The 23,492-nt window shown below is 39.1% G+C and overlaps 2 protein-coding genes across 4 annotated transcripts in view; both read right to left on the bottom strand.

Annotated features, from left to right (window-relative positions):
- LOC124186752 overlaps positions 1-20,544 on the bottom strand; it is a 32,781-nt gene extending 12,237 nt beyond the window's left edge. For all 3 annotated transcript variants that reach the window (XM_046578703.1, XM_046578702.1, XM_046578701.1), the window contains exons 1-3: positions 13,232-20,544; positions 7,459-7,694; positions 6,996-7,235 (exon numbers count right to left, since the gene is read on the bottom strand). In XM_046578703.1, the coding sequence (XP_046434659.1) occupies positions 6,996-7,235; positions 7,459-7,694; positions 13,232-20,062 (7,307 nt within the window). In that variant the 5' untranslated portion in view covers positions 20,063-20,544. The remainder of the gene's footprint in view (positions 1-6,995; positions 7,236-7,458; positions 7,695-13,231) is intronic.
- Positions 1-23,492, bottom strand: part of LOC124187051 (probable serine/threonine-protein kinase kinX) — a 64,225-nt gene that overhangs the window by 18,246 nt on the left and 22,487 nt on the right. The window lies entirely within an intron of this gene.

Consider the following 23,492-nt stretch of genomic DNA (forward strand, 5'->3'; position numbering starts at 1 on the left):
TTTCAAGGATACATTTAGCGTTGATTCAGTATTATTATAATAACTTGGCAGTAGGCATTCGATACATCAGTCATGCAATGAGTCAGGTGGCAGAGGAGGCTATCCACGTGGGTGCTTCTAACCGTATAGTTATTAGTTATGCATCATTACTTACACGCGCACTGTCTTTTTTAGTTCAATTCCTGCCAGATTTATACTGACTGTGTCCTACGCTCACACTATTACACTTTCTTATTTGGCTTATGCTGGTCTATTATTAATTCTCTTGCGACCACGCGATTTTCGCAATCAACTCATTCAAAGAATTGACTATAATTATATATAACCGCGAGATATTAAATCCTACGTTACTTATTGACAGCCATTTTGAATATTAACGGCTGTTTTTGGACTCTCGAAAACTATTAAGATATTACAAATCATGGTGTTATGCGTATTTTGTGGATTAGTTTCTTGAGTCTACAATGAAGTGATTCTAAATAATTAGCTACACTAGTCTCTGGATTCAGATTTCACGATCGCAGCTGTCCTTGGATACTTTGTACGAAATCGCCTGTGCAGCAGTTAAATGTCAGGGAGTCTTTAACATTACTACGAGCTAAATTAAAATTGTGAGGATTGGTTTAAAAAAAAAAAAGAACTTATTAGACAAGTTTCTATTCATAATTTTAATTATAGTACAAATTTGTCGCCTAAACTAATCTGTGAAGAAAGCCATAACGATGGTCTTAATGAATTGTAATATCATATTTGAACGTGAAATACTATATTTTTCTTCAATTTATGCATTACATCCGTTAAAATGTTGCCCCGTTAGAATGATATACATTGAAAGCGTAATCTCCTCTCAAGGCATTGCCGCATATGGAACGACCACGACATAGTAAAAGCAGACTCGGATTAGCCCCGTTCAACTCTTGCACTGCACCATAGAAGGAGCTGCCTCTAAAGAGAATTACTTAGCTTCTCAGCTGGTGATTGGCTCTGCGGCCCCCGCATGCCTTAAGGGGTTACACTGGTGTAAAACTTAAATTTTTTTTTTCCTTTAAAAAATAGTTTAAACGGTTAATATTATATTTCCGATAAGTTTTATGTTGATGTTTCAAATGATTTTTGAGTTAGAGCATTTTTTAGACGGTAATTTTATCACTCGAGATACTAGTGTTTAAACGTTAACGGCGTTTTTGTCAAAACCATGTTTTTTAAAACAATGTACACGATATTTCGAGCTGTAATCGATGATTTGATTTGAAATTTGGTACACATATTCACAGGAATAGTGCTTTTCGGCTGATTTACAATTTTATTGTTTTAAATTGTTGTTCAGTAATTATTAATAATAATAAAACGTGTTTTTGAGCCAAAAATATTGAAAAAATTATTAATATTGCATCAGCACTTTTTCCGAAGTTAATTTCTGAAAATTAGCCTGTTTCGGCGCTCGTCTAAGTAGGGTAACCCCTTCAGTCTTTTACTCCAGCGGACTCAGGTTCGTAATACGTACACACAAAGGGTTACAGAGATTTAAAATCAGCCTGTGTTTGATTCAGTCAAACACAGTTTGCCCCTGAAATTTCCACAAGTAAATTGCAGCACATTACGGAGAACTACTGCCAAACGTGGTTCAACTAGTCTTCAACTACATAGCACAACGTTGACAATGATTTTGCTTCTGTGATGTTATGTAGCTATTTAGTTGTTCAACCAAGCGTTTCAATTTAACTATATTATATATAGTAGCAGACCTTTGTTTCACCGGAATTCAAGCCCTTACGATTTGTCAGCGTTTCCATAGGACTCGTGGATTACGTTCAGACGTGACACAGCTTTTAGCAGGTTAACCATTTCTTTGCTACCAACGTGTTCAGTCATTTCAATTGTTTTCTGAATGTTGCGTACGGGTCAACTCAACGATAAATCAATAATAACCGCCATAAGCAACGCTGATCCAGTCATCAAAGAACGAACAGAATTTCGAATGAAGGTATGCTTGTATACCTAGCGACATCGATACTATTAATGTTAATGTTAGCTGGTTTCATCGGCTGGTTCACCTCTTTGGATAAGGAACTTCAGGTGTCAATGACATACTTTACATACCTGGGTACCTCAAATGACGCAACCGTAAGCAGTCGTCAAATAAATACTAAACGCTTTGTACATTGGTGAGTAGTAATGGCTATACTTTGAACATTCTCTATACTACCGTGTCATTTTATCTCATTTAATCTGAGCTGAAGACCGATGTAAGAATTTAACAGTAGCTGCGATAGAAGCGGAGTAGCTAACTCTTGGCAACAAGTTTGCTGCATCTCTATTGAAAATTTGTACGAGTGTGAAGATGAAATAGTTCTACCAGTGTTTGGAAGAAACATTGAAGATTTCGCTATACTAGCAAACAAAAAACGCTAAATTTGCTAATAAAAATGCTTCAGTAGGTAGTTGTCATCAAAACTTTGCTCGGCGTGAGTTTGAATTTTGATTAGCACTTTCATGTTTTTCGAGTTCTCAATGCTTATTATACATTATAGATGTCAGTGATGTTTGCCGGTGTTTCAGTAACCGCAAGTATGGTTGAATCTTATGTATAATACACGTTTTATACTTCCGCAGTCAGAGTCACCTTTCTTTTGTGAAACATGGACACCCAAAATTTCGCGTTCCGCCTTTTGTTTAGCCGCAACAAAGTTCTTTGTCAGGGAGTAATTGTTCGTTATGGTAGTCGATCGTGCGGTATAGAACCCATAAGTGACGAACCGGTTGAAAGAGAAAGCTGCAGTTTCGAATCTTCCGACGCCGACAAAAATTCCGTGACAGTGAGGCTCGCGTTATTCACTAAGCATGGCTGTTGCTAGGTCCCGAAAAATTCAACTTTCATGATTAAGCCCTAGGATTTCGTAGGGTTTAAAACGGCCCTAGCCTAACCTAACATAACCTAACCTAACGGAACGCAACGTAACTTAACCTAACTTAACCTAACCTAACCTAACCTAACTTGGTTATTTTGCTTCGTTTCGTGGGAGCACGAGGACCAAATCATATGTTGACAACGATAATAAAATTGCTAATTTTATCGCTATGGTTCGGCCCAGTTTCGTCTAGTTATCTGCGAAAGTAAAAAAATATTTGGCCCGCTTGAGGCGACGCGACGGCGCGGCGTGTCATTGAATTGAAAGATTGCTTTGTAGTGAAAAATTAAGGTTGACGTTATTAACGCTATTGTCGGGTGTGCTCTGACCGTGCGCCGTGTTACCAATTTGTTTTTTCTAACTTCCCGACGTGACGGCAGAAAAACTAGATACATATTATAATTCTGTTGCCTGCATCCATTAGAAAACGAATTTATGCGATACATACATACGTATGTATAGTACGTATCTGCGAACATTCGGTTCTGTATGATTTAACAAGGAGTTGAGAAGCAAGGCGGTCGCCTTTATGGTCTTACCTATAATTTGATTCGCATATTACCGTGCAAGATAATCAGCCTTGACTTTTTTCCGTCTTGTGCAGGAAAAAAAACGTAGTGTATCTAATAATTCGGTAGTGTATATTACCCGTAACAGAGTCTCATAAATACTGCAAGAATTTGTATTTATCCTATTATCCATATTTGTACGTGAGTGAAAATTGATTCGTCATTAATTCGAGGAGGATTACTTACATATTACGACCTTCGCTGAAACTCATTCGACAGAGATGCGCATGCACATCTGATTTCTCATTACGATTGTTGTTACTTACAAAACAAAAAACAATCACCCATAGAGTTTATCTATTCAGTCTAAGTGAAATTAAAATTATAGTAAATTACAAGCGATTGTAATTTACCATATCAAGCTACAGAAACATTGGTCGTATTATCCTTATTGATGGGTCATCATTTTGGCCAACAATTTTTTCCAATACAGAATTATCAGTGACATTTCCTCACTCGCCGCAACGCGGCGCCTTAACCAAACCGGATCGACAATTTTACCATAACGATATTCAGTTGTTGTAACAAGTGTGGGCTGAACAGTACGAGTAGATGGCCCCGATTACGTCATTGTTAGTGACGGGAATCGCGCGTCACAGCATTGCTAGCATGGAGATTTCACATGTATTTAATGGTAGTCCCGTGTATCTATCACGATATACAGGCACTCTGCAGACCTGAAGCACCAGTTTTTAGATCGTTCTACGAATTACGTAATGAACACGATAAGAGGAATACATATTTCGGTGTCTGGTCAAGCGGCTTCGAAAATGTCATCATTAAATTTGAACGCGTTGTTGTAAGAATTTTTCAAACAATATATAAACACAGGCTTGGTAATATATCCGAGGCTCATTCGTTGGAGGACATATTGATCGATTGATATGGGTATAAAGATGTTTGTTGCCCCGCGAAGCGGATGCCTCGTCGAAATTTTTATTCCGAACTCGCTGCCAAACGTCTCATTGTTATTTAGTACCGTAGTGCGTTGTGGGATCGGCGATGAAGAATGTCAGGGGAAGTGAGAGAGAGAGAGTGAGAGAGGGGGGGGGGGGGGGAGAGACGTGCATTAATGCCCTGGGACCAAGGTCGCTTGAGGTCAGCAGAAGAGGTTGCATTCAATAGAGAGTACTCGACGTGATAAAAGAAAAGCTAACAATAAGTAAAATAATAAAAACGACATGCGTTACAGTTATACGCGAAAAGTACAGATGTAAAAGGTAAGAACAAGTGCATCGTAAGTGCAGTCAATTATGCAATCGATAGATACGAAACCGAAAAGGTTACATAACCACAAGTATTTACATTGAAGACTACGTTATGTATCCGAAATACAAACTTTGAACCCAATGGTTTGAAAAGTCAGCAGAGGAGAGAATACAGAGGATTCGAGAATACGAAGAATGGGGAATTTAAAATGTGTATGCAACGCGGATATGTTGTGGTGTGAATTAAGCCCAACGGTGCGATTAATAACTAATTGTTTTTTGAACTGTTTTAAATTAGGTGCGGGGTACGATAGAATTTCATTCTACACATTTCGTTGTTCATAAATCTTATAATGTTGCGAGGTTGTTCAGGGTGATATAGTAAAAAGTTGCGGTACCTAGTTGTACACAGATACTCTTGCTTTTCTAATTCTATGTCAAGTGTTCGATTTAGTTATTATTTATCGGTATAAGTTCGAGTTCGTGTGGTGTAAAATTTTTATGCCTGCTCTAATCGCGGTATCGCCGCTTTGCGTAATCACTGATATAAAGCTATAATTCGAACGAAAGCATTCCTGAGGCATGCGGTCATTACAAACGAACTGGTTTTTCATCTCGTTTATTTTCTCAACGCCCTATCTCATTATTTTTACATCGCGTGACACTTATTGTTGACATTTTTAATCACGTCTAATCACAGGTTTGATTGTAATCTTTTTAACGTGTAGTTCATGCTTTAGTTATCACAAAGAAAACAGCCTGTATACACATACATATATTGTTTTTAATTTCAACTAATATCATTATAAAATTTCTCACCTCAGACGCTCTCAGTTGGCAATCAACGACCGAAACCTTTCCTTTGACTTACGTATTGCATTAAGGGATCATTCCAGTGTAAAATTTTCAAAACTTTTCTTTTTCTTTTTACTATGCGATAATATAGACGGGGTATTGCATGGACCTGAGATCACTGATTGATCGTAAGTAGACAATTTGTACGGAAATTCCGCGCTTGAAACTTTAAGGGGGAAGGCAACTGTGACGACCGAAAAAATAACCAATTTTTAAGAATATTTTTCACAGGTATAACTAATTAATAAAGAGATCGGATTGCTGGTATTTTATTGAGTGTATATTAAACTTTTTTTGTGTAAGTATTTATTAAAAAATATTGAAAATAAATAAAGATATGGGCCTTGACTTGACGGATAATAAAAAAATTTCCCTTCCATCGTGGCATTGATATCTCGATGAAGGGTTATCTGGAAATAAAAAAATTAAATTTTATCAATATCTATACAAATGTAGCTATCGTTGCACGTGGCTGTATTGTTTTTTTATTCAATTATTTTCAAAATGGCGACAGACTAAAATTTTTCTTATTTTCAAGGCTCTTTTTTATTCAAGCCGTCGCCACTTTGTAAATTATAAAAAAAAAAAGAAAAAAACGATCATGTACAACGATAGCTACATTTGTATAGATATTGATAAAATTTTGTTTTTTCTTTCACCGAGATATCAATGCCACGATGAAAGCGTAGTTTTTTCATTAGTCGTCAAGTCAAGGCTCGTATCTTTGTTAATAAAAATTTATACAAAACGAGTATAATATACACTTAATAAAATACCAACAATCCGATCCCTTTATTAATTAGTTATCCCTGTGGAAAAATTCTTGAAAATTAGTTACTTTTACGGCCGTCACAGTGGTCTTCTCCCTAGAATACATTTTTCTCGAAACGTGGTTTTCAAAAACGATGTACACTCTCAAAGGAAGAGTTTTCAAGCTACCCGTCTCAAATTTGGATACAACATTTTTAACGTCATTCTTTATGTTGTTATGGTGTTTTTGTAATCTTTCTATTTTTTTAACGTAAAACTGTCGAGAAAATACGCTGAATTCGATACTTTTTTTCTAACTGCCGTCATTTTGTCAATTTTAGTCAAAAAAAAAAAAAAAAACTCCATAGCAAGCTTTCTTACTGATTAATAAACTTTTTACAAATTTTGCATGAGATAATAGTTACGGTCACAACCGTGTACACCGCGAGTACTTCATTTTTTCGAAGATGTCTTCTACCGTAAAAAAAAATGTAAAAAACTAAAATTAACGTTTAAAAATTTATTTTCTATTCTTCATAATTGCTTCGATTTGTCATAAAAAAATCAGGCTGATTAGCCTATTTCAATCGTCGAAAACTTGATCGTGAAAATCAGCTATTTTTCAAACCGTTAGACTAGGTTGATCCCTTAAATATAATTTTTACTAATTTAGCTTCATAACGATTGAGGTTAAGGTCACTTACCCGCAGGTGCATAGCTCGCAAATACACTGTTCCTTCAGTGGTATTTTAGCCAGGACATCAGCAGGCTCCAGTATATTTTTCGGCTGCGGTTCTTCCTCATCCAAGGAATCTGGCGTTTGATCACCACGTCGTGGCTTTTCGTCCGGGCGACTGGGCTTTCCAGCAGCAGGCTTTGGCTTGCTGTCTGGTGCTTTTTGGTCACCAGGTTTCTCCGGAGAAACAGATCGACGATCGGAAGGTCTGTGTAACGAATTAAAGAATTATCAGAAAAGGTCGCAACGCATAAAATTAGCGAACATAGAACAACGAAAACAAATATTTCTTAATACAGTTTGGAGCAAGATGACGGAACAAAATATTTAATATTTTTATCAAAAGTTGAGTAATACTGATCTTCCAAAAACTTTCGATGTTTGAAAAAACTTTACCAATGGACACTCTTCTAAGTGCATGATTAACATACTTTTTCGGTTTTTTAGGCTTGTCAGCATCGTCGCCAGGCTTTTTCGGAGATTCATCACGGCGTTGTGGACGGCTGGGCTTACCAGCAGCAGGAATTGGCTTTGGTGTTGGCGTATCTTTTGGCCCTTTGGCCGTTGTGATTTTTTCAAATTTCTTATCATCCACAACGTCTCTGGATACCATGCTAGTCACCTGTTCATGGCCGATAAACTCTGTCGTTGACTCAGTAACATCTCTCTGCAAATGAGACCGCAAAAGCATTTGTTAGTTGGAATTAATTAGAGTGATAATCAGCCTTAGTAATCAAGTTACTAATTTTTTTATTCTAAACCATAATATTTACGGTATCTAGAATATTTTTTCAAAGAACAATGACTGCGTGCATTCTACGAGCATAAGACCATAACGAAACACTCATAACTCTGAGAAAGTATAAATTACGTATTAGTAACATTTAATCATAGTGTCGTATCATAGACAGTTGACGCCATGATTTTTTCAGATTTTAGTTGAGATGTCACTCTCTCTACAAATTGTCTTATAATTAGCTTGTCTCTTCCCGCCATTCATCAACGGACAATAGTTGAGTGGAATTTCACTCCGCCTGATTTGTTTAAAAAAATGGGGTTCATAAACACCTGCAATGGTACTCAAGAACCAGGACAATTAGAAAATTGCTAGCTCTTCTTCTTCAGTATAGTTTTTTTCAACCACTTTTCTCATGACAAATTGTAAAGCTTGTGACAATTCTTCTAACCTAACTGTCGTTGGTAGTTGACGACTGTTAGCGATGACCCGGACATGATCGATTCTTGTTTTTTGTCTCCTATCTTTTTCTTCCGTAACGTGTATTAATTATGTAAGTACTAATTTTTACTACAAGGGAATAATTTCTTTTCTTCCTCTTTTTGGCGGTTATTTTCATACCGTTGCTGATAGACTGAATAATTTTTTCATGTCAATAAAATTTCAGCTTTGAGGAGGAAATGAATTGACGAGTTTCAATCAATGACCTGTGACACCGAAGAAAATTTAGCATAATATTGTAAAATTAACTTTTTGCGGCATAGCGTCTCATATGAGACACTTTTTTGAATCAATAACTCAAGCTTGACATTCAATTTTTGAGATATCGTTGTCATCTTTTGTATAATTGGAATTCTAAGATGTCAATGTTGATATTTTAAAATATTCCGCGAATATAGTGAGCGCTAAACTATAAATAAACAAAGTCTCGTTGCCTGTTTTTATAGAATAAATGTAAATGTGGGAAGGTTATGGGGACTAGACCTGGGTATTGGGGTGATTCAAAACGAATCCAACGTCAAAATTTCAAAATTCGAAACAGCGGATCCAATATGGCGGACTGAAAATATAAAAATTGGTATTATTCGTTTGAAATTTGTTACTCGGGAGTTTTCGGGGTCGTATTTGGTGACCGAAAAAACGCCCGAGTGTGCATTTTCGAGTCATTCCGACCACTTTCACATTTTCAGTCCGCCATATTAGATACGCCATTTTGAATTTCGAAAATTTCTCAGATCATTTTTTCCCATTTTTCAAATCAGCTATCTCGTTTCAAAGAATTTGACTGCAAGGAGAAAGGTATGCTTCAAAGGATTAATTTAGACACGTTGATGTAGCTGACGGTTCACAATTAGCTTACGCAGCAAATTACTGTATACCAATGCCTTGTAATCTAAATATAGTGTTGAAGTAGGTTTATGTAGAATTCGAAGAGCGAGAACAATCCTCAGAAAAGTATGAGGATGATGCAAATGACTCGAAGCGGTTCTTGGAATCTGGCGGATGATTAAAAAGCAGTCGACTACTGTATATGTACAGCTTCGATAGTTTACTGTTCATGGAACTCTGCGCGTCGAAACATCGCGCGAAATATGTCATGAGGTATTCGAAATTTCTAAATATAAGCGCAAATCCCTTTCTCGAACAACGTGGGTACACAAGCATCGGCTGCAGCTCGTTGAACCTCCGTTTCTCAACTCGTGAGTCAAAGTAGGCTGGTGCCGGGGATCTTTCAAGTGTGGCTACAGCGGAATTCACGTGCCAGAAGGCTAAACATAGACAAGAAATGCCCCGTCGCCGTGATCTTCAGGCACTTCAAGATTAAAGAGAACCTTAAGTGTATTTGGAGGTTATATGCCCTCTGAAGCGCGTTAAAAATCCTAGGAAACCGAGTCTAACCTGCGGGTTGTTTATAACCTCAATAATTAGCCGCTACTGATTGTTAGTGATATGGTATAATGGATTTTTAAAATCACCATTTCGGTTAACAAGTCGTATTTTTCTATCGTTTATCTCAGGCTTATTGCACAAAGTCTAAATACACGTACAACGAACATACGTTGCATATTTAAGCCTTTGAATTTATTTAATTAACTGACAGACGACATCGTTATGCTTGCTACTTGGCCGATTAGGCTCAACTTACTGCATTGGAATAACACTGGCCAACAGTGGTTTTGTTACTATTGATATTCAAGTGGTATTAGTAGTATTTGGTGTCAATGACCCTAGGAGTAAGCGTAGTTTTTCGAAAGTGGCTCCAGTTACTTATCTTATCGACATTTTCATACATGACTCAAAAAAGGAATAGTTGGATGAAAAATTCGTTTTTTTTTGTAATATCCAATGTTTATCAAAAAAATACTGCACAGCTTGGCACAAAAAAAATTTTGTAGTGCCCTGACTTTTTCCGTGAATTTTGGTGTTTGAGAATGCAGAATTTACAACTAAAATCATGATTATATTACAAAACATCCCCCCTCCTCGCAAAAAAAAAAAAAAAAAAATATCCTCAAAACTAGAACCAATCTAATATAATCATGATTTTATTCGTAAATTCTACGTTCTGAAACACCAAAAATCACGGAAAAAATTTTGATTTTCATTGAGCTGTGATGATTATTTGAAGAGAAATTTCCTGTGACTATAAGGTGTTACAGTATTGTCGATTTTATCTTTGATTAATATGGTGAATAAAAAAGTCATGCTGAAAGTTTTATGAATATAGTACGTCACTCACTATTCTCTATAACGAAAGAACGGAGGTTTAATATAAAAAATAACGTCTTGAGAGATTTTAACACGAACACCGGACTAAAATAGATTCTGCAGCAACAAAAATTGATAATGATCAAATTGATAAAGATCGCACTAGATTTTCCGTTGCTTCTGAAGAAGATACCTGTGCAGATCAATTAAGGCCTGGCAGATCTAGGACAAAGTTCAATGTATAACAATAAGGTACGTCAAACTTCTCAGTGTTTTGTTGTCTTATGAGGTTTGCTTGTTAATGCTCAACATTGGCTCCGTAACCTCGATATCGTGAACTCAATTCCAAGAGTTCATATTAACTATAAAGCTGCATTATAATAACCCGCATGCAACGTCTTACTCACAAGAACCTTAACCGATAAATGCTAAGAAATTTATCGGTACACTTAATTATACGTGGTATTTAATGGTATTTTAATCTTGCCCTAATTTCAATTGCTATTTACGCATTGCAATTGTAATTATTTATTGTAATAGATTGTAATTTTTCACGATCTAGCGCACACATACATAGGAAATATCGTGCATAAATTTAATCTTAACCAATATTTTTCAACTTTCACATTTAAATTACGCACTGTTTTCCATCAACGTTAAATGATGTGGAATAAATAAGGTCCTTTTTCAATATACTGTTATCGAATATTAGGGAGTTTGATATTCATTATAAGTAACTTGATCGATTTTTTCAAGTGAAATTTGCATTAGGTTTACATAGCTTTTACATCTCCTCTCCTTATCTAGTCAAGGTTTTTTTTCAAACCGACGCTATGGCACCAAGTTGATAATGTCTAAGAATCTTAGTCTGACACCTATATGTTTCAAGATTATTTTTGTTTTTCGTGACAGCAATTTTGTTTCTTCTATATGTATAAATGAAATATACGTATTGTATCCAACGAATAACGCCCATAGATTGTGCGCTTTGTAAAGGTCGGTAGAAAGTATTACTTAAAGCATTGAATGTTTATAAAATATCACGTATAACAGGATATTCTTGAATATCACGAAAGATTAATGATAGAAAAGAAAATTTTTCAATTGGTTCAGGAATTTTTTAAGAAAAATTGGACAATGTGAAAATGAGTTTGATGATTTAATAATTCAGCGAGAATGAATTGAAATTTTTTTCCTAAATGCGTTTCATTGTAAGGAAAAAAAAAAAAAATAGAACAAATAATAATTTCACGAGACAGCGGAAAGTTGTCTAAGGAGTCATCCATAAAAAATTCCGTGAAATTGGATGCGGCTGTGTGGAAAGGCTCGTTGATTTAGCATTGAATTAATCATACTTGCTTAAAAATGCTACGCCTTTGTGCACAAAATATAGAAAATTGTACATTATTTATTTCGATTATTTTTAGACTGATGTGATTATTATACAAAAATTGTGAAAACAGCTGTATCAATTACTAATCTAATCCGCAGCCTTATCGCGTTCATTGGAGCTCGGCATAAATTTCCTTGTTGCGAAATCGAAACGCTGCTACGAAAATATAATCTTACAGTGCAACTTTATTTAAACGGCAAATTTTTCAATACGTTTATTTCTCCGTTTCATGGAAACCCACAAGATGAACGTGCCAATAAAATAAATTCATTTGGAATTAAACCGGTCCGCTCGATTCGATGAGATTACGATAAGAATCGTGAGTAAAATCACGTAAACGTGGTCGTTATATAAGTCAGGTAAAGTGTTTCGAGTTAAAATATCTTGTGACGTATAATAATAAATTATCTCGATTTGGAAAAAAGAATCGGACACTCCCACGTAATTTTGACATTTTCGTGGATTGACCGTGTCGTTGCTAAACTACTGGAAACGTTTTTATTTTCATACGAAAAACAGCGAGGCGTAGAATTTTTCGAACCGGTGTTCCGTGTTTGAAGTATGACGTAAAGAAATACTCATAAAATGTGCTGCGTTTCATTACACGTTGATCTTGAAGAGGCTTGTGTGAGGTATTTCACACACTCATATGGTAACACAGCGGCTCATTTGTGCACAGATAAGCAGAGTCGAGGTAAGATTCGAAAGATTGAGGTTAAAGCTCGGAAAAAATCTCGGTAGCTAATTCAGCCATTTGTATACTTCCCGTTGAATTTCATGTTCGAGTACCATTCAAACGTTGTCTACCGAAATATTTTATACAATTATGATCAAACTTTAATCGAAAGGTCGTTCAATGTTGATTTAGTTTGGATTTGGATAAAAGAACCACGCACGAACATTTTTCAAACTCACGTTCTACTATATAATTATTTATGTGAGTACCTGTACCATATATCACTCGTGATGAGAACTTCATTTGCTAATGTACGTTGTTGTATCAAAGTCAAATGCAGTTTAGACATTCATTGAGGTATTAAGTAATTCTCGCAGTTGAACAAGTGAGGTCTAAGCGAATCATGGATATTTTTAGCCGTGAACAGTTCACGTGCGCATGTATTATTTCCACTGTACGCATATACCTATTACATGTATATATATGTACCTATATGCATACTCGTGCATGTTACGTTACGCGTACAACGAACCGACACAGTTCTAACCAGGTGAAAGTAGAGCTCAGTACCAGTAGATTTAAGGCACGTATCATCGCCGGTTATTTTGATGCAGCATGTTAATGAAATATATGTATAGCAACGGGTTAGTTCTGATCGAGAATTTTCGGCCTTTCTATATGGTCACTCACCAAGTCATGACGTTCTTCCGTTGTGTAATCGGTGGTGATGTATTCCTCGGTGATGTCGCGCACGTCCTTGACACTGGTGTAACTCGATGAGTGCTCGATGACGTATGAAGATTTCTGGATATCAGTTACGTCCTGCAGATCAATGGTGGACTGACTGAAGGTAATTTTGGTAACTTCGTCTGGGCTTTGCTCTGAAGGGTGACGTCTTGGAACGACGTCCTTCGGCGAACTCGGATGTTTTGGTTTCTTCCCGTCAGCTGGCTTCTCTGGCTTTTCTGTAGGTTTCGGTTTTTCGTAAACGAAAGAACCATCCCAGGTCGAGGAACCGGGTTTAGTTGGTCTGTCGGATTTATCTGTGGGACTCTCTGGTCTTCGGTCTTCGGGTTCTCGTTTTCCATCAGGACGCTCAGAAGGACTTCCAGGTTTTTCAGAACGATTTTTCGACTTTTCAGGCTTCTCGGTACTCTCTCCAGGCTTTTTCTGTTCAGGCCTCTTATCAGTTGGGGCGTTGATTGGAGTAGAAGATTTTTGAACCTCCGAATCAGTAGGGTGTTTGTCGCCTGGTTTCTTTTTACTGTCAGTGGGCTGTTTTTTATCAGCAGTTGGTCCCGTTTTTGGCTCGGGCTTCTTACTGGTCGGTTCTTTAGGCTGTTCGTAGACGAAGGCGCCATTCCACGTAGAGGAACCTGGTTTGGTAGGACGGGTCGACCTGTCTTCGGGGCTTTCTTCCCTTTTGGGCTTTTGGTCGGGAAGCGGTTTTCCATCGGGACGCCTTTTAGGCTCACCTGGTTTATGTTGAGGCATTTTGTCACCATCAGGTTTCTTCGGCTGACCACCATCGTCCCTTGGTTTATTGTCTGGTGATCCTTCATATACTATTGTTTCGGAAATAACTGTTGAACCAAATTTCTTCGAGTCACTCACAGACGTTTGTTCGCTGACGTAAGTATTTATTGTTACATCAGTAACGTCTTCAGTAATATCCCGAGTATCAGTGGAGGTTGTGGATAATTTTCGAACAACTGTGTCAGTAATTTTCTGATCTTTTGGGCGTTCATCGGATGGTTTTTTCTTGTCTTCTAATGGACGTTTTTTGCCATCAGTCGGCTCTTTTTGCTGGCCAGGTTTCTTGCCGGTAGGGGTTGGTGTTTTAGGCTGTTCATAAACGAAAGCACCACTCCATGTAGAAGAGCCAAGTTTGGTAGGACGGCTCGACCTGTCTTCGGGGCTTTCTTCCCTTTTGGGCTTTTGGTCGGGAAGCGGTTTTCCATCAGGACGCCTTTTAGGCTCACCTGGTTTATGTTGAGGCATTTTGTCACCATTAGGTTTCTTCGGCTGACCACCATCGTCCCTTGGTTTATTGTCTGGTGATCCTTCATATACTATTGTTTCGGAAATAACCGTTGAACCAAATTTCTTCGAGTCACTCACAGACGTTTGTTCGCTGACGTAAGTATTTATTGTTACATCAGTAACGTCTTCAGTAATATCCCGAGTATCAGTGGAGGTTGTGGATAATTTTCGAACAACTGTGTCAGTAATTTTCTGATCTTTTGGGCGTTCATCGGATGGTTTTTTCTTGTCTCCTAATGGACGTTTTTTGCCATCGGTCGGCTCTTTTTGCTGGCCAGGTTTGTTGCCGGTAGGGGTTGGTGTTTTAGGCTGTTCATAAACGAAAGCACCACTCCATGTAGAAGAGCCAAGTTTGGTAGGACGGGTCGACCTGTCTTCGGGGCTTTCTTCCCTTTTGGGCTTTTGGTCGGGAAGCGGTTTTCCATCGGGACGCCTTTTAGGCTCACCTGGTTTATGTTGAGGCATTTTGTCACCATCAGGTTTCTTCGGCTGACCACCATCGTCCCTTGGTTTATTGTCTGGTGATCCTTCATATACTATTGTTTCGGAAACAACCGTTGAACCAAATTTCTTCGAGTCACTCACAGACGTCAGCACCACATCAGTAATATCTTTAGAAATGTTTTTAGTATCGACGGATGTGGTAGATGATTTTCGAGTTACTGTGTCAGTGGGCTTTCGGTTTTCCGGCCGCCCATCGGTCAGTTTTTTCTGATCATCAGATGGTCGTCTTTTATCACCCGTTGGCTCTTTCTTCTGACCAGGCTGCTTACTGGTTGGTTCTTTGGGATGCTCGTAGACAAATGCACCGTTCCACGTAGATGAACCAGGCTTATTTGGCCGAGTTGACCTGTCTTCAGGATTCTCTGGCTCTCCAGGCCTTTGTTCGGGGGACGTTTTTCCATCTGGTCGACGTCCAGGTTGACCAGGTCGCCTTTCAGGTGATTTTTCGAGACCTTCCGGCCGCTTCGATTTTCTGGAGTCATCCCTTGATTGCTTATTTTCAGACTCTTCGTGCACTATTGTTTCAGCCACACTTGTTGAACCAAATTTCTTCGAGTCTCTTATGGAAGTCTGTTTGGTAACATAAGTACTAGTCGTTATATCGGACGTATCCCTGATATCTTCTGAAGTTTTTCGGAGATCCGTGGAAGTCGTAGTTGATATTTGGCTTGTCGTGTCAACCAATTTCTCGTCCTTGGAACGTACGTCAGTTGGCCGTTTTTTGTCATCAGTTGGTGTTTTCTTTTGGCTAAGTTTTGGAGTAGATTCTTGGGGCTTTTCGTAAACGAAAGATCCATCCCAAGTTGACGATCCTGGCTTTGTGGGTCGGATGTTTTTGTCTTCTGGAGTAGATCCCTTTTTAGTTGGACTCTCTGGTCTATCGATAATATTTTCTCCTGAAAGAGGAATTCTTTTTTCAGGGCTGCCAGGTCGACGCTGCCCGGTTTTTGAATGAGTCACATGTCTGTCAACAGGTTTTCCGTCGCGTATCAGCAATGTTTCAGTAGACGTGGTCGAAAAGTTCACGTCCTTCGAATCTCTGTAACTTTCATGGGCGCTGGACTGTTCTACCACAAAAGAGCTGCTGGTAACTACATCAGACGTACTCGATACATCTTTAGTCGTATTGCCGAGAGTTAAAGTACTATCGCTCACGTGCTTTGTGGTGGAGGGTCTCTTATTTCCATCGTTCGGTTGCCGTTTTCCATCAGTCGGCTTTCTCTGATCATCGACAACGGGTTCTTTCCGCAAATCCCCGGGCTTTCTTTGCCCTTGTGTTTTTTCAATAACGAATGACCCATCCCACGTCGAAGAACCGGGCTTTGTTGGACGAGCAGTTTTTTCATCAGGTAAGCCTGTTTTATTGTCTGGGCTTCTTTGCCCATCAGTTTTGTCTCTCGGAGTCGATGTTCTCTTATCAGGGCTACCAGGCCGATACTGATCGGTAGAGGAATAAACCGTGTGTCTTTCGACTGGCTTACCATCGCGAATGACTACCGTTGACGACGTAGAGAAATCTACATTCTGCGAGTCAGTGTAACTCGCTTGGATGTCAGATCGCTCCACGACGAAGGAGCTCGTGACGACTTCGGAAGTACTAGAAACATCTTTGGTTGTGTTACCGACGCTCAAAGTACTGTCACTTACATGTTTCGATGTTCTACGCTCCACATCGCTTGGCTTGCCATCTGAAGGTCTTCTGGTCGTTGATTTCTTACCATCGTCAATCGGTTGTTGCCTTCCATCAATCGGTTTCCTTTTATCATTCACACGGGGTTCTTGCCGAATATCAGCGGGCTTCTGTGCAGTTGGTCTCTTTTCAACAACGAAGGAACCATCCCATGTCGAAGAGCCGGGTTTCGTGGGTCGAATACTCGCGTCATCAGGATGAGCGGTCTTCTTGTGTGGGCTTCCAGGTGTATTGATGAGTTTATCTGGCGAACTTGGCCCTCTCTTCTCAGGACTATCGGGATAATGTTCATCAGTTATGGACCGAATCATTTGTTTTTCGACAGGTTTGCCATCGCGAATTATTACCGTCTCCGTTACCGTCGTGGAGAAGTCTAGATTCTTTGAGTCGGTAAAACTCTCTTGGATATTGGATTGTTCTACAATGATAGAACTCGAAATGACTTCATCTTCTACAGTACTGTCCATATTCAAGGTAGTATCACTGACGTGGCGTAAATTTTTCCGGTTTTGTTCACTTGGGCTACCGCTGATGAGTCTTTTATTCTCAGTGGTGGGTCTTTGTCTACTGTCACTTGTTTTTTTGCCATCACCGGTAACAGGTTGTCTTTTCGAGTCAGCCGGTTTCTTTTGATCCGGTACGTTTTCATATAAAAACGAACCGTCCCATGTCGAAGATCCTGGTTTTGTGGGTCTTGTAGTCTTGTCTGGACTGCCAAGACGTTCTGAAGGAGTTGGATGCCCATCTAATGGATGTTTCCTCTGAGCACTACCGGGACGACTACCTTGCTGATCATCGTAAACAGTTCTTTCTGACGTAATTGAAGAAATACTTACATGGTCTTTCGAGTCTGTAAAACTTTGCTGACTTGAGGAGTGCTCAACAATATACGAAGTTGACACAGTATCGACTTCATTGATGGAGTTATCCTCCGTGACGTCAGAAATGTCGATTATGTTGCTTCGCCTGTTAGTCCTTCTGGTCGAAGAATCTACAGGGCTACCGTTAGGTGGGCGGCGCCGGTCGGAAATTGGTGTTTGTGGTTTTTCATAAATAAAGTGTCCGTCCCAGGTTGATTGGCCAGGCTTATAGCTTACAGGTGCACCGTCTCTGGGATGTCCTCGTGATTTATCAGGGCTTTCAGGACGATTGTGAGGAGTATGACCAATAGTTCCTCTTCCAGAAGGCTCTTCTTCGATGATTGTTTCCGACACAGAAGTAACCTTATCGATGCTTTTTATATCGCTGCTTGAAGAATGTTCAACTATATAGGAAGATGAGACCGATTCGGAGACGTTACTGACGTTAACTTCTTCGGTTATGTCTTGTACCTCTACGGAATCATTTCTCGGCTTAGTTCTTCTTACCACTGTAGCATCGGTTGATTGTTTGGACCTATCATCTTGCGGATTTTCTCGCACAAACTGACCGTTTGGATTCGATTGACCAGGCTTGTTGATTCGGGTACCTTCTGGTGGACCTGCAACAGTTCGTGGGGTCTTGCCATCGTCCGAATAGACATAAGATTCCTTGCTGACATCTACGCGTTCGCGCGTCAAGAATTCCGATGATTCCGTAGATCCTCGAGCGGTGTGTACGTTGGTGGTAGATTCTTTATTGTAGGAACCATCTAGATTCGATTCTCTCGAGTCAATACGTTTCGTGGATTCGATTACGCCACCTTGGCCAGGATGCTGAAATATTGAAGCATCAGATGTGTTCCACTTTTGGGTAGGAGAAGGTTTTTCATAAACAAATTTTCCATCCCAAGCAGAATCTCCGGGCTTTGAGTAGCGCGTGTTTTGATCACTGGAATCAGTTTCGTGAACAATTGTTGACGTCTGTTGATCTATAGATCTACCTTCACTATCCGTAAACGCGCTAGTTTCCGAAGGCACACGGCGAGTGACACTGCTAATGAGCTTTCCAGTAGAATCGTACGTGTTTACAGTTTCCAAAGTATAGCTTTGAACGGTGGAGTCATGATCTTGAATTACAGTACTGGAAGATTGTTTCTTATCGATGTTAGTCGAGCCGCGAACTTCGGTGGTTTTCGAAGATCCCTGTTGTATTTGTGTTACAGATTTATTGTCTCCAGCGACTGTTCGAGATACATTAGTACGTTTATCCTTAGACTTTTTTGGTGACGGAGAATCTTGTGCGAGTTGACGAAACGCGCTCGAACTTGACGTGTTCCTCGGATTTTGTTTCACTGATTTTTCGAGGACAAACTTTCCGTCCCACGTAGATGCACCGGGCTTGGTATTATGTGCCGTACCGTCATTTCCTATCTGCTCAGTCGTCGTCACACTTTTGCCAGTACTATCTGTTACTGTCGTACGAATTGTTACATTGCCTGTTGTTTTGTCTGGGCTCGCCCGCTCGCCAATAACTTTAACGTTTTGGGAAGTATGCAAGGTTTTATTACCATCCTTACCATCAGCTGGTAGTACACTTGTCTCACTGTCGACGCTTTCCGTCTTCGATGACGTGACTTTTCCGTTGTCGTTTAGTCTGTGTCCAGCCTTGTGTATTTCCGTTTTTGATTTGACCGTTTGACCATCTTTGGTTACACCTTGCTCCACCAGTTGACTTGACCTCGCCGATTCGAACGATTTTGAAGATGTTTGAATCGTAGGATTAGAATGACTAGGAATTTGATCGGAACTTGTCACTGAAGACGATTGCTCAAGGTGGGCCTGCACGGATGATGAAGATTCCACGACGGTACTTGAAGAGGAAGATGCTTTTTGACTGCTTTCAAAATGAGAAGAGCTAATCTGATCAGTACTTTCACCTTTAGTCGACCGTACAGTTGTACCATGTCCCCCGTCTTGGATCTGTTTTAGACTTTTACCTGCATTTGTTCTTCGTTTTTCATCACTGATCTCTTTCTTCGTTTGCCTTATTTGCTCTCTTTGCTCTCCGGCAATAAAATCTGTTGAACTCTGCGCGGCCTTTGACGTTGACGACGAATGTTTGGCTGTTTTTGGGGCATGCTCAATTACCTTGACAACATTTCCCTTCGAATCCATTATTACCTCACGACTGGAACTGCTCACCTCGACAACACTGCTTCGAGATTCGCTCTTCATGACTTTCGATGCTTCTTGAACTACACTCGACGTTGAGACAATTTCTGTCGAGGCAACTGTCGCATTTTTTGAGCTGGATTGTGACACGTCAGCTGTAGAGCTAGACGAGGTACTGGCAACTTCAGTCACATTCTTATCGGAGCCTTTAGTTTTCGTCTTATTTGCTGTTCCTTTTTTGTGAATCGTCATGTTGACACTCTTTTTACCACTGACCGTTTGATAATATTATTTATATAAAAAAAGGTTTCGGACACTATACGTAAAGCGATACTTTGTTACCGGTCGTTTCCAAGTTTAACTTCCACAACCGTAGTAGTTTTAATTTATTTAAAAATACTGTCGTTTATGTAACCAACTATAATCCAGCGTTATAAAAAACCTTGAAAAATTCAGTCCAACTGTTTAAAAAATTTGCACAAAGTGAAAAGGAAACAACACCGGTCTCACTCGAAACGTATACGATAATAAAATATAAATAAAAAAATTTTGGATAACGCTTTTTTCCTGGCCTTAATTCTCAGCCCGTATCAATACCGTTCGCATTCACTAATTCACTCTTTCGTAAAAATATCGCGGCAAGAGGTAAAAAACACGTCGTGTCAGCTACGTATCGCTCGTCCGTATGGTCGGCACCGCGACGCGTCAAATCTACCGGACCGGCCTCTTCTGTACTAGCTATAGTTTCACGAACTGGTGAACGCGAAGCTGGCCGTAATCCCCACTCCGGTGCTCCGTACACCTCGCATCAGTAAAAGACCGTAGGAGGCGCCTGAGATAGCAAACACCAGCGAACACTTACGTCTTCTGGTGGTATCAATGTTGGACTAACACTAACGTAAATGTGGGCACCACGCACGGAGAGCGGCGGAATAAGGACACCTTTGCGAAAACCGGTTTAACGATAAATATAAGGCCCAAGATGATGGCGAATAAACTATGTAACTGGCCGCAGACCCATGCATTATACGCCGATCAAAAACGGTGATAAGCCTTTTCGAAATATTATTGGCTGGTTAGATATTTTTTTTTTTTTCACAACAACGGGAGGATGGGAGTATTATGTAATAATCATTTGACGTATTAGGTAACTGAAATACCGAGCGACAGGATTACAGAATGAGTATATTTATACCTTTAATTTTTTCAATAGAACTATCTTTCGCTCTGCAGTCTCTTTCTCGCCTTTTTTGTCATAAATACTTCAGCTGCAGCTTAGCATTTATCGTAAACAGAAGTGATCGCTGGTCGACATAGCGGTTAACGAGGCGTGACATCGAGTTAGAACCGCTAGTTTATTATTCTTGTTTTTATTAATGAGAATATTTGAACCGTCTCGGATATTACGGCTTTCGATACTTGGATTGTGGGCGCGATGATGATGTCGTTGAACAAACGCCATGTTTTAGTCTATACAAGGTTTGCCGTTCGAGTCAAATTGCGTTTCTCCTCGCTCCCTTCCTTTCTCTACGGTGACGTTAGTCCAGTCATTCTGCGTATACATTTGAAAACGCAAATAAACCGAGAAGGCTGATTTTTAGATGTTGTGTAGGGAGGGGGGTACTTAGAAAAGCTGAACTTGCAATTGTCGACCAAGATTTCATATGAGTTTTCTATGCCATCTTCTCCTTTTGCGATAACTCGAGTCACCGTCGTGATGCGAAAATTGCGATTTTATAATTTATTGTTAATTTTTTTACACTCTACAACTTAGATCATATGAATTTTTCACCTACCGTTGATCGATGTTGAGATATCGACCGATACCGTCAAGCTTTTCTAGTCCCCCTCCCCTGCACAGTATTTAAAAATCAGCTTTTTCGGTTCATTCGCGTTTTTTTTGCCTTTTTTTCGAACATAATGACTGCACAACGTTGAGTGCTCTGACCCTTGTTCAAGCGGACATCTTAACATATTGCCGAAAGACCCAGATATGTGAATAGTTGGGAGTCTTTTACTCCGGTAAGGATATTTCGAACAAAAAAAATTCAAGACCTTCTTTGGTGGACGGATGCATGTTGACAGGAACGGTAAACCTAACCTGATTCTTTCAAAATTGTAGGTGACGGCTTAGCTCTATTCTCGCCCGAAAATGATTGATTTCTGAAAGCTGTGTTTCGAATCATTTATTTTCAGTCCTTATTTCACGTATGCTTAATGCGAGTATAGGATGATTAGTTGTTTTTTTTTTTTGTTTTCAAAGTTTTTTTTTTAAATTATTTCTCTCGACGGTTATATTAAAGTTGTTTCAAAGATAAGTTATTAATTTTTACTTCATAGAAAGAGATGCTATCATGCTAGTACATTATATCCTCAATAATAAATAAGTATGTATACCTTTGTAATTTAAACCTTCCAATATGTCAAATGCTAAACTCCTCGCCAATTACGGTGTTGCCATTTATTTTAATGACGCGATAAAATTATTATTACTACGGTTACAATTGTTAATTCGATTTTTGTGATTGTAAATAAACTAATTAGAGTTCTCTCTTAAAAGGTCGAAACGTACGTAAATGAGACTTTGGTTTTTGATGGTCCTACGACACCGAAAAAATATCGTTATTGCGATTTTTAGATTCTCGACCTGTTTATCGGCGCTCCGCCTTGGCCTCCGTTCCTTCTCGTTATTGCGCAAGACGTCAAGACTCGCGGAGGTTTCTTACATTCCTTGTTCTGTCTTGCGGGTACGATATCTACTTATCTTTTCATCCACTTGGGTACTTTTCGGCAATTAAACCTCAACCGGCTCATTGTTCTTCTACAGCATTAAAGTACCTACATGTGGAGTATAATACACTGGCGGGTAACAGTAAATCTCATTGTCAGAGTCAGCCAACGAGTGTAAACTATGTTACGTCATCTTGCTTCGAGGCGGTGCGCGGTGGTTCTTTATACCTGAGGAGAAATACTTTCAGAAGCTCGGATCGAGACGTCTGCGTAGTTGCCGTAATGACCAGTTTCACGACTCGACTCGTCATTCGTCGTTATACGTTGGTAGCGTGAACATAATTATTTCTTATCATCTGATTCATACAGAATATTACCAGAAGATTAAGTGCCATTCAACTTTATAACACAGGTCTGCAATAAAATATTTTATTTCAGCTTCATGGGATGTTTTTGGTAAATACCGATCATGTTTTCGAGTCGGCTGAACCCAAAAATGACTACTATTTTCCTCCGTCACGTACAGTATTTGCGAAAAGTACAAGGTGGTTGCATAAAAAAAAGCATGCCAATAATGAAAAAAATAACCATTTCATTACAATGAAGCAAACAATATTTTGCACAAAATTAAACCAAAGATTTCTTTGTATTTATTCTTGGCTCTGACTTTATTACATGTTAAAATGAAAGTAAGAAATCATTTTTGCATAGGATTTTTAGAATCAAGAATCGGATACCGGATTTCCATTTAAACGGGAGTTTTACTCTAAATGAAACTGTAAACACAAGTTCAAGAAAAAATCTGTCGTGATGGAATTTTTGCAGTATTTTTCTCGGTTTCAGTGAGTAAAAGTTCATCATACTCTCATTATACTGTTCCTGATAACGTGAATAACGATAAAGTCCATCACATCTTGGTGAAAGCGTTATCCTTTTTTTTCTGAATAGGCGC

The sequence above is a fragment of the Neodiprion fabricii genome, chromosome 7 (genome assembly GCF_021155785.1).
Source record: "Neodiprion fabricii isolate iyNeoFabr1 chromosome 7, iyNeoFabr1.1, whole genome shotgun sequence".
NCBI classification, from domain to species: Eukaryota; Metazoa; Arthropoda; class Insecta; order Hymenoptera; family Diprionidae; genus Neodiprion; species Neodiprion fabricii.